This window comes from Melozone crissalis, unplaced genomic scaffold, assembly GCF_028551555.1.
Source record: "Melozone crissalis strain CALT ecotype California unplaced genomic scaffold, PUWL_Pcris_2 ptg000004l_1, whole genome shotgun sequence".
Lineage (NCBI taxonomy): Eukaryota > Metazoa > Chordata > Aves > Passeriformes > Passerellidae > Melozone > Melozone crissalis.
In genome coordinates this window covers 40,264,259-40,276,136 of record NW_026535782.1, presented here as the reverse complement: position 1 = coordinate 40,276,136, position 11,878 = coordinate 40,264,259, and the positions used below count along the sequence as shown (strand labels likewise).

The window sequence follows — 11,878 nt, the reverse complement described above, 5'->3', positions numbered from 1 at the left end:
CATATTATCCAGAATTTGCTAGCATGGAGTCTAGGCACTGTTTTGTCACAGTACGCAAGTTTCACCCACCCTCCCTTCCTCCCCCTTTTTAAAATACAAAATTTCTAGTTGCTGGCTGCAGGCAGAGACAGGTCCTGAGTATTTCTGGAATATAATCCAGAAAGGAATTCCAAAGGAATCACTGGCATTTGTGCTATGTAAGATATATCTAGAAATGACTGGTCACCTTTTGTCACACCACTAGAATTCCATTAACAACTGTGTGATGATAGATGTTTTCAAGCACTTAGACTCTGGCTGTAGCAGACAGACAAACACCAGTAACTTCCCTTCATCAACCACCTGGGCCATCCAGGAAATCAAGAAACAGTCCCATGAAGGAAACTCGTGCTCAGAATTCAAATGGATAAATAAATAAATGGTTAAGTAGTTAGTTATCATTACTTTGGCAGCTTAAAATGATGTGAATTCAAAGTGAAATGTGCAGTGCTGGATCCAAGTCCTTGCAGAGGTGTAAATGTCCTGTTCTAGCTTTCACTGCTAGTCAATACACTGCTAAATTATCTTCAGTGTTAGAATTATCACCCATGTGCTCTGACCATACCAAAGATGCTACAGAAATGACACTGAGGAGGGATGCACAGAGTGAATGGTGTTACACAAGGATGTTAGCAGGCAGTCACAGGCACTTGCACTGGGGAGAGACAGGCTGCAGAACCTGCTGGAAATGCCAACAGATCATTACAAACACTGCTCTCAAGTATCACTATTAGGTAACTCAGTGGTGTGATCACAAGGAGGAAAACTTACCAACATCTAAATTCTACTGTGTGGGAGTAGAGCATATCTGAGTAGCTTAAATACCCCAAAGCACTTGAAATCCAACAGAACAGACAGCAACCCCTTTGGATCAAGGGCACCCTCAGCAAGCCGGTGCAGTCAACAACACTGGAGGAAAGGGATACCAACCACAGGGACCTCAACAGGCTTGAGGGATGGGTGCCTGCAAAGCTCAAGAAGTTCAACAAGGCCAAGTGCAAGGTGATGCACCTGGGCCAGGGCAATCCCAAGCACAAATCCAAACTGAAGGATGAACAGATGGAGAGCAGCCTTGCTGAGAAGGACTTGGGGTGAATGTGGGGCTGGGCACAACCCAGCAACATGCACTCGCACAGCCCAGAAAGCCAAACATGTCCTGGACTGCACCCAAAGCAGTGTGGGCAACAGGGTGAGAGCAGGGATTCTGCCCCTCTGCTTTGCCCTGGTGGGACCCCCACCAACCCCACCTGCAATGCTGCATCCAGCTCTGGGATCCTCAGCACGAGAAGGACGTGGACCATGGAGTGGGTCCACAGCAGGCCCCAAAGACGATCAGAGGGATTAAGCACCACTCCTGACAGTTCAGGTTGTTCAGCCTGAAGAAAAGGCTCTGGAGAGATCTTACAGAATGTTCTAGTACCTAAAGGGAGCCTACAAATGGAGAGGAACTTTTTACAAGGGCATGTTGTGTCTGGACAAGGGGGAATGGCTTTAAATTGAAAGAGGGTAGATTTAGACTGGGTATTAGGAATCAATTCTTTGCAGTGAGGGTAGTGAGGGGTTGCCCACAGAACTTGTGGATGCCTTATTCTTGGAACTGTTCAAAGCCAGGCTGGATGGGGCTCTGCGCAACCTGGACTAGAGAAAGGTGTCCCTGACCACAGCAAGGGGGTTGGAACTGGATGATTTTTAAGGTCTGTTCCAACCCAAAATGCTCTATGATTCTGTCTCCACATGTTTCTGCTTTTGAAGATTTTAGAATAATCAGGATTGTAAGAGGAATGACTGCTTCTCCTAGAGCACATCTGTATGTTAAAAACTCTAATAATCAGATATTTTTAAAATGACTGAACTGCCAGTTAACCACCTTAACAGACCAGTATATCCTTGTTAAGTTATTGGACAATATGGTTTCTTTTAAATTTTTTTTTATTTCTTTTGTTCTTAATTTTTGTTTGTTGTTGCTGGTTCTTTTGTTTGTTTTAATACAATTAAAGATGTACTCCACAAGAAAAAGCAGAAAGAGTCCTTCTGGAAAAAAACAAATATATTGAACACATACCAATCAAATGGTACAGATATGGGACTGGCTTTGATTTCAAAATTTAAGTAGAAATAAAAAAGATGTAATGCAACAGCTGTTCAATTTCCAAGTCTAAGTAGGCACTGTAAAAAGACATTTCCGCTTTCTCCAGCACACATTCCTGTCTAAATGCTCCCACTGTAATCAACTCCTAGGATCCCAAACAAAAATAAAACCCAACACTGGGAACATAATCTTAGAGTAAAAGTTAATATCCATCCACCCACCCTCTTACAAAAAAGCAAACAAAAAAAAAATCCCCCCAAATACAACCTTTCAATGCTGCTGTTTTGACTGGAGCAGAATTGGAGAATTTATAAAGGTTCAAAAGCACCCAAGGCAAGTAGTACAATACAATTTGTTCACTAACTTGTATTGGAAAGGAGATTAAAAACATTGAGATCTGCATCTTGGTACATAAAACTGTTGTCCTGAATAGAGAGAAATCTTTCAGAAAAGTTTTACAACTTGGTGGAAGTCCAGGACCCAGCTTTAGGCACCATTAATTCATGGGGTTTAATTGTGACTTTGTTATAACCACTTTTATATACTGTACATCTACCCTAGTTGTATCAGTGTTGGAACTGCTCACTGGTGTCCCTTTGAACAACTGTAAACTAAACCAAAGTATGCAACTCCATAGGAAGCTAGAGATCAGGTGAATATACAGCCAGTTATATCTCCCCTGCTTCACGCTCCTCTGAGCTCCTCGGCTCTTCCGAGCGGCCGTTAGCGCTTTCGTACGAACGTTTCTTGTCTTTGAAATCCCGCGGCGACCTCTCCCTCGAGCTTCTGTCTTTGTCACGGGACGTTCGATCGCGATCTCTCGAACGCTCTTTGTCTCTGGAAGATCTTTCTTTAGAGGATCTGAAAGGTGCAGTGCATTTGAGAATTCAAGTTAGACATGAACTGGTAGCTATCAATCAGCACTTAGGTTTTATATTTTTCTTCTTTTTCCAGCCCAGCTTTAGATTTATATGAACAGAAGTGTATGAGAACACACCAAATCATTCTACCCTTCTCCCTTTCCTATTTTAAATCCTACCTCAAAGTACTTGTCTTTTATCTACATTTATTACAGAGCCTAGATTAAGTTCAATGTGCGTCACTACATCTCTTTCAGCATCCACCTCCAAGTTTACATTAACTGGAGTGGAGTGGAAATTTCTCATGTGCAGTCTTCTAGTTTAAGAACAGTGTCTAGCCTTTCTCAGACTATAAATTACAAATTTAAAAAAACACATTTAAAAACAGGAGTTTGATTAAAAGTAGCAGGAAATTAACTTGCATAATTCTGGAAGGGAGGCTCTATATGACAAACACAAAACAAATCTGGAATCTGTTCTATGACCATATTTTGTTATAAGAATTAACCCTTGTGTGACTTTGAAAGGTTGGGGTAGTGTTCTTTTTAGATATAGATAAATAGGCATTTTCAAAACCTTTATGATGGAGACAGAAAAGATCTGTTTTGTTAAATGAACTAGGTAAGTTTTAAACTAAATTAGCTACTTGTATGGGAGAAAAATGGATTAGACATTCTCCTCTATATTCCCTTACAGATGCACTTAGGTCTGTTTTTGAAAAACATTCCATCTGTATTTTACCATGTACTGCAATCACAAAATGTTTTAATACAGATTTTTACAGAAAAATTTTACCAGCTAGCCAATCATTTCCTAGTCAAAAAATCTGGTACTCTGGACCATGAGACTGTACTCTCTCCCCTTACAGAAAGTTACTATCACTTAACCTCCAAGCTTTAAAACTAAGGTCTTCAAAATCCTCTACTAATTTCCTTTTGTAAGCTTACAAAGAAGTGAACTTTCACATTAGTTGCTCATCTGGAAAGATTACTTCCCCTAGAATGTAATGTTTTGCAAGACTTAGTACTTGCAAAAAACACTGGGATCCACAGGCATTACCCTATTCCACAAACTATGTGTCACAGAAGAGAAACTACATGCCAAAAAAGAACAACATCCTGGATCTAGTTCAACTGTTCATCAAGTACCTTGTGCCCAAGTCCCCTGCAGAAGTAACTATGATTTAACTCCTGAAATAATTTGAACTATAAGCCCTGCATGTGTGGCCACTTCAAAACCTGACCTTTTATGTTCTTGTAGGTGAACAGTCTCAGGGTTTTAAGACTGAGCACCCTTTCACTGTACTGCTCTCGAAGTATGCCACATTGTGCAATCCCAAGTCTTTTAAGCTATGCTCTCCTCATTAGTGTAAACAAGTCAGCCAGTCCTCAGGAGCAGACAACAACTGAATCATTCAAAAGCAACAGCCCCAGCCTGCCCCCTGCAGTAATCTTTCCCCGAGAGATCCTTGCAAAGCACAATCTTCAGATGCAGTGTAAAAAGTTGACTTTCAGACATACCTAAACCTACTTTCATCTGGTGCAGTTCACAACAGATGGGTGTTGGGGACGAGAGCCCAAGGGAAAACCTGAATGCACTGACAGTAAGATGACTGCTGATATCTCTGGGTTCAAATGAAAATCAGCTGTTTCACTTTCTATGCTGCATGAAACTGGTATCAACTTGACACAAACACCCTGTAACACTCATCCAAAGCAGAAATAATATATAACTCTGTTATTGATATATTTAAAAAAAAAAGAGAATAAAGCACTCTGGTGTGTCAAATCATAAATATGCTGAAATTGTAACTGAAATCTGAGACAGACTCAAAATGTGTGGAAATTACTAAGTGGTAAGCATAAACTTAATTCAGTGTGAAAATTCTCACTGTGTGTTGGGAAAAGCCATTTATTTCTAGGGCAACATTCACCTCTTTTTGGAGCTGCGCTCTCGGCTCCTCTCCCTGGAGCTGTGCCTGCTTCTATGGTGGCTGCGGCTCCGGCTGCGGCTGGCGGAGCGGGACCTGTGGCGGTGCCGTTTCTCACGGGATTTGGATCGAGTCCGTCTCTTGCGTTCCCGCGAGGCCGAGCGAGAGCGGTGTCTGCGGCGGTCCCGGGACCTCGACCTAGGAACAGAGAGGGCTTTCAGCACACACTGCTCTCAGCCAGCCACTCTCACCAGAGTGCTGTAAACATTCCACACTCTATGCGTGAGCACATCTGTACAGAGAATGAATGGCCTGCAGTGTTCACAGCCATTGCTGGTCTGAACAATTGTGTCTGATTCACAGGCAGACAGGGGAAAGCAACATCAGAAAGCCTACAAACTCCTTTTTGACTAATGCAGACAATTTTATAGTTAATTCATGACTGTATGGCTACAGCATAGCAAATTCAGGCTCCTGAAAGCAAATAAAAATATGAAAAAAATCTACTTTTTACATTTTAAACTAGTATCTGTATCAGGGAAAGAAGAACTTAATGATGCAGTGACAGGGATCATCTGCCAGAATCTATGTGTTATGATGCTCTTTAAAAACTGGACTATATTGTTCCCCATAGCTACAACAACAAAACTAATCTGGAAGGTTTTAAACACTACACAAATCTGGCATTTTCTTATTTTTTCCCCCCTCCAAATCACTTTGCAATCATACCTCACTGGTGACCTTCAACTGTATAGATTTGAAACTACACTCATACTATTCATGGGTGATCTGATGAGTTAACCTGGTGCTTAGGGATTTTGAAAACATGGGCTTTCACCAAAAGGTATTAGCCAAAAGCTTTTGTAAAGAAAAACCAATTCTCTGTGTTTTAAGTGTTACTTGGAACATGAAGCTGCATTGTAATAGCCACAAAATAGATGTAGATGTGTAAACTGAGTAGCATGGTGACAAATAGTGTACAAACACACAGAGAGATGACTATGTAACAGAAAGCTTTGTTTGTAAAGATGGACATCTTAAACTAACAGTGCTAGACAGTCTTAAAATGTTCCAGCTTGTGAAAGGCTAACTTCACCGCTGGTATTCCTTGTCTGCAGGTTTATATACCTTTTGGCATGCTTGCTGTGGGATCTGGACCTGAAATAAATGGAAAACGGTAATTTTTCTTAAGAGAATCTCACTATCAAATAAAGTGCAATTTAGTAATAATAAACCAGACTAGCTGACCTGTTATTGTACTTCTTGCTTTAGCAGCAAGTATTTAAAGGCCTTTTATTTGATGTCAACATCTTTGTAACACGTTTATCAGGAAACACATCCCTGTTTTATGTCGGTTGGGTCTTTTAAAATTTATTTTTGAGACAACTCTACTAGAAGCCCAGAAGATTACCTGACCAGCTCTTTAACTTACATCCCTCCCACAGAAAAAGTTTCCAGGGGAAGTCAGTATTCCCAGATTTCCTGATAGGCAAATAGTACCAAACTGCAACAGATTTCAGAAATTCACTGTTAACCTCTGACACTTAACACGTCAAGAGAACTGCAACTCAGGTTCCATTCCACTCCAGCCCCACCAGGCCTGGAAGCTACTATTCCATAGAAGAACAGGGAACTGCCTTCCTTAATCATACACTGAACTGCTTCCAGTAAGAAAAATCTCTGAAGGAAATTGTTAAGAGATGTAAGGCACTCATATGCATGCAAGCTCACGTCTCTCAGGTCTCAAAACAAGGTACACACCTGAAAATTATCCCAAAGGCCCTTTGTTCAAATTTCTAGAGACAATACTATCAGCAGTTTTTAAAAATGCTTTTTATGAGAACAATTCCATGTTTTAAGATTCAGAATGAAATTCCGTCTCAATCCTTCTAAGTTTCCAAGAAATGCAAACTTTTGTAATTCTGCATATTTAGAAATGCGTATGAACTGTATCAGTTTTCTAAAATAGGTCATAATGTACGTGCAATTAAAACAGATCCCTACCTCCTTAGTTTCTCCCTTTCTTCTCTTTCCCTCTCCTCTCTACGTTTCAGACGTTCCTGATTTCGTTTCTCCTGTTTATCAGCCACAATCCTCTGAAAGTAAAAGAATATATTAAGTTATATTAAAAAAGTTTTCACATGAAGGTGCTATAAAAATAATCTAGACAGTTAACATTCAGTTCTTTCCCTCAAGCATATCCCCTTTCCCTTGTGTATATTATTCCCACTCTCTTCCTCAGGATATATACATATATTTTATTTTTTTCCTTGAAGAAACAGAAGTTATTGCAGAAGAGCTGCACATAGGTGTTACATGAAGACCTGAAATATGCAGTTAAATATTAAGTTTTTAATAAAGGGGAATTCAGAACAGTAAGTCATGCCTTTAATGTGAGAGTTTTCATGCCAATCCTATCATATTTTGGACACTGGGGAAAGGCAGAAAGCAATCAGAACTGGGAGAGTTAATTGTTTCTTAAAGGACTTGGTTGGGCCAACACCTAAGTTTTGAGGCTACTTGTTTCTGTATTATGACTGTGGGATAAAGTTAGAGGAGATGCTTCAGCTGATAGCCCCCAGGGTGAACTCACTACTACTGGGGACAAGGCACGCTCAGTAGAGGGCCCTCAGGTGTGCAACTCACAACTGGAGATCTGGCCAAACCCAAGTCTTGCCACCTTCTGGACATGATGCAAGAAATTCAACTCTTTGTAAAGACCTTCTTCTGAGAGGTGGAATTGCCCCAGCAGCATCTTGATTAGATCTCTGAGGAGAGCTCTGAGGAAGGAGGGGATAGTTATTGTTTTCTTTCTTTATCAGCAAAGCACTTTGAAAGATTAATTTACTGATGCTTTGGGAATGTGAAATAGTTATCCATGCATATTTTGTTCCAAATGATGTAAATAATTAGTTATTTCAACCCTTTTTGTCAAATTATATCTATATTTCCTTGTACAACACCAGCAACTTAACTACAAGCAAGGTTTCTTGTTCAAGTGACTCTTTGCATAATTTCATGGAGGGATGAGAGGAAGTACACATGACCTGTTCTAGGCATCTAAGATTTAAGTTACACCAGCTATAGTTAAGAGCCTGAATTGGCAACATCAACAGGAAGAGTTGACTCTCCAAAGGGCAAGTCCCAGTATCCATGCAAGACAGCTGGAATATTACAGAACATAAACCAGTCCATTTATTCAAATCCAGTAGCAGCAATTCCTGCTCTGAGGAATTAAACCAATTTAGCTACTGTCTTTGGTGATTTCTACAGTTAAACTGCTTAACTGAACTGTGAACTCCATAATTTGTCATAAATTAAGGTCATAAATGGCATCAGTGTTCAAATCCATCCTCTTGAAAACCAGAGGTCCAGAATATCATTCCAGTAAGTCTTTCTCCCAGCATATGATTTCTAGTCAAGACAGGTTATAATATTCCAACTGGATTTCAAATGTTCAAGCTACAGAGAACATGCAACCTCCCCATAGCAATTATTTCTGACTTCAAGATATACATAATTTGGTATTCCCATTTTGGATAGCTACAGACTTGAGTTGCTGGATTCTATTCAAAATAATTTCCTAATCTTTGTCCAGGTAAAATAAACAATTTGAGTTTTAGTAACTCATGATACAGCAGGTTGAGTTCCAAACATTTCTTTTGAAAACTTTTCCAAGTGTTATCATCCTCCTTACTACATGCTCTTGTCAAGAGTCTCCTTATTACTTTTAGTCAATCATCTAGCTAAAAGCAAAGTTCATTTGGCTATCTCCTATAACTGCTAAATATGTTTCAACATTGCTGTTGTTCACTCAAAATACAGTTCTCCATTTTAAAAGGAGATTCAAGTTCTTAGCTCCCAAGATGCATTACTTTGAATGTGTGTTTTAATCTACCTCAGTGCAAAAGAGGTCACCTTACAAATCTATCCAGGTAATTGATGCTAAATTAGAATGTTTAGTGTTTTTAGGCTAATGAACTCCCAAAGTTTAAAGTGATATGAAAAAAAAAAAAAAAATCACACAGAGAGAAAGAAATATTCCATTACAGCTGCCTGGCAAATAATTAAGTAGGAGCACACACAAAAAATGTAAGAATGATTTACCCTGAGTTCCTCAAGCTTCTCTCTTATTTCAATAAATCCCAAATGTAGTTTTCCTCCAAAGTGATCAGCAAGTCGTCGGTCATTATCATGAAGACCAAGGTAAGCTGAGCACACTTCACAAACCCGTAGCTTCTGCTGCTGAAAGCTGGAGGCAGGCATAGAATTCCTGTATACTTCCTAGAAAAGAATAACATTTGCTGTTACTTCAAAATGCACATAAACACAAGGATGACACTTGACTGAAGATATACTACAAATAACCAAATTCAATGTACACCAGAACACCCTTTAGTTAATTTACACTATTCATACTTAAGTGTATCACTAAGATACAGGGCATGTTTCCTTATTTTGAAAACTGAACACATTTAAAAGCAGGACATCAACTGTTTTTGCAAATTAAAAAAAAAAAAAAAAGTTGGGTAATTACTACCTTAAGATTATATTATATAGAAGGATAATGTACTTTTTCATGTACAACAATGAATAAACAGTAACACTACAATTACTATGTTGACGTATTATGAAAATATGACATCAGTTTTAATTCTGAATCCCATTTAAAACAGCACTAGTCTCCTGAGAAATTTACCTGCTTTTTTAGACACTAATTAAACACATTAACTGAGTAAAATTTACCTAAAGACATTCAGATGATAGATCAGCAAGACTGCCAGCAATCCTTCTGGTAGTACTGAAACAGCTGCAGACACTGGTTTCTAGAAATTTCAGTATCTTTGTGTAATACAATATGGAAAAGTTCTTGGTGAATTCTGTCACCTGAACATGACCAGGATCATTTTGACTTTCCTGATACACAAGACATGAACTCTCTTTTAGTGAAGACAACGGATCACTCCACTGAAGCTTTCCAGCATGAGCTTACAACAGGGTTGCCATAGCAAGAGCCATGAGACCAAACCAGTTGCAACCATCGCAGCCACAAAGGTAGTGTTCACAAATACAACTGACCAACACAGCCCAACTAAGATAAATGCATCATTTGTGCAAGGAAGTAAAATTTTAATGGTATAGGAGTATATTGAAGGGTAGAAACTTTAACTGGATGCCACAAAGCAATTTCTTTAGTTTTATATGTAGCAATTAGCTAAGGAATTGACAGAGATGTCTTGCACTACACAGAGGCCAAGCAATTTAATATTTGGCCCTGCCCTCTCCATCCCCCAATCCTTACACAATCAACTTACTTCTGCTTCTCTCTTCTTTACTCGAGCCTTCTCCACTTCATCCATTACTTTTTGAGATTCTTCCACATTCCCATCAGCTCCGAGCTGCTCTACTTTGGCCAACAGTTTCCCAATTTCTTCATTCAATTCATGAACTCTTTCAGCCTTGAAAGACAAGAAAAGGCTTAACACAGGAAATACTTTTAATTATGGAAAACAAACTGAACTACTACTGAGTTATGATATGCAAAATTAGAAGGACAGAATTAAAAGAAACACACAGAGAGAACTTCTCCAGTTAGAACTAAAACAGAAAATGCCTCTCTGCAAAGAACACAGAAAAAGACTAAGTTACCAAGTCTATGTAAAATTCCAGAAAAGGGATTTTGTTCAGCAAACTGCAAATAATTCACACTTACCCATAACAGTCTTGAAAAATTAGTATTTGTACAATCATTTCTCCTAGCATTTGCATATATGTGCAGAAACATTATGGGTTTTTCATTCAAAAAAGATATAGAGAAAAGGACATTGATTTTGTTTACTTTATAGAGGAAGGCTGGATCAAAAAGTGTAAGAATTACTAACATTTCTACAGCATGAATTCAGAACCAAGTTTCCTGAGGTCAAAAATATCAGAGAGGTCTCTTCCCTCTGTTCTCTTCTGTGCCTTAGAAGGCAATTTTAAGAAGGACAGAAAAAATTTATTACTTTTTCCCCCTCTTCAGTAGGAATTCTAAAATTTGATATATTTTCAAAACTTGAAACTGTCTGTCTCCTTAGAAAAACTGGCCTCCAAAAAAAAAGCAGTAACTTGTCTGCCATGCTTACTTTAGCTGCAACTTCAGCACTGATCTCTTCCTGGGTTTCTGCTAGTCTTTTCTTGGCCACTTCTGTCCGCCGGTCGCAGTCTGCAATAAATGACTGCAGGTGGTCCATTGCCTAAAACATCAGTAAGAACAAGGATCAATGCTGTCAAAATATAAATAAATTAGCTGTAAGGCTTCTTCAGTTTATTAAGGCTTGACTTTCACAAGTTTTTATTAGTGATTAGTGAAACAATAATCTACCGTTTTATGCTGACTAATCACACATATTCATAGAGATGGTTTAAAAATTATGGTTTTAAAAAAATAAAAATTATTGCCATAGTTTCTAAGTATTTGCAGAATTTTGGAAGTGAATCTGTCTTAAGACAGAAGAAGAAGAAGAAGAAGTAGTAGTGAGTATTTCTAGTGGCATTAAAATTCTTGGAAGGCTATTCAGGATCACTTCATCAAGCCGTGACAAGCAATACTGAAACTTTTTTCACTAGGGTTTAAGTAGGTATATTAACCATCCCTCCAAATAAGAATTAAAAAACCCAAACCCTTTTGTCCTAGCAAAGACTAACCTCCTAGCTGGGAGTTCAAAACAAACTACAGTGTATGGAGACAGTATATGATTTGTTATCTGCAATATCAAATTACTTTCTTTGTTAAGTGTAGAATTTAAAACTCTCTTCAAAGCATGCATACACAGTTTTAATATATGCTTGCTATTTGACAACACTAAGACAGCATTCAGGTTTATCATACTCTGAGAGGCTGTTAACAGTTCTCCTAGAGATGACTACCAAATTCGCATATTATCATGAAGAGGCAAGTATCTTTCATGTAACTGTGAC

General features: G+C 38.7%; 1 protein-coding gene across 4 annotated transcripts in view; it reads right to left on the bottom strand.

The window, feature by feature from the left end:
* Positions 1-1,959: 1,959 nt before the first annotated feature.
* Positions 1,960-11,878, bottom strand: part of LUC7L2 (LUC7 like 2, pre-mRNA splicing factor) — a 29,901-nt gene continuing 19,982 nt past the window's right edge. The window contains exons 4-10 of one of the 4 annotated variants that reach the window (XM_054274735.1): positions 11,044-11,154; positions 10,234-10,377; positions 9,026-9,202; positions 6,923-7,014; positions 6,047-6,076; positions 4,922-5,116; positions 1,960-2,989 (exon numbers count right to left, since the gene is read on the bottom strand). In XM_054274735.1, coding sequence (XP_054130710.1) covers positions 2,797-2,989; positions 4,922-5,116; positions 6,047-6,076; positions 6,923-7,014; positions 9,026-9,202; positions 10,234-10,377; positions 11,044-11,154 — 942 coding nt within the window. In that variant the 3' untranslated portion in view covers positions 1,960-2,796. Of the gene's footprint in view, positions 2,990-4,917; positions 5,117-6,046; positions 6,077-6,922; positions 7,015-9,025; positions 9,203-10,233; positions 10,378-11,043; positions 11,155-11,878 lie in introns of those variants that run through there. The other 3 variants (XM_054274760.1, XM_054274744.1, XM_054274752.1) reach the window with 3 other exon arrangements.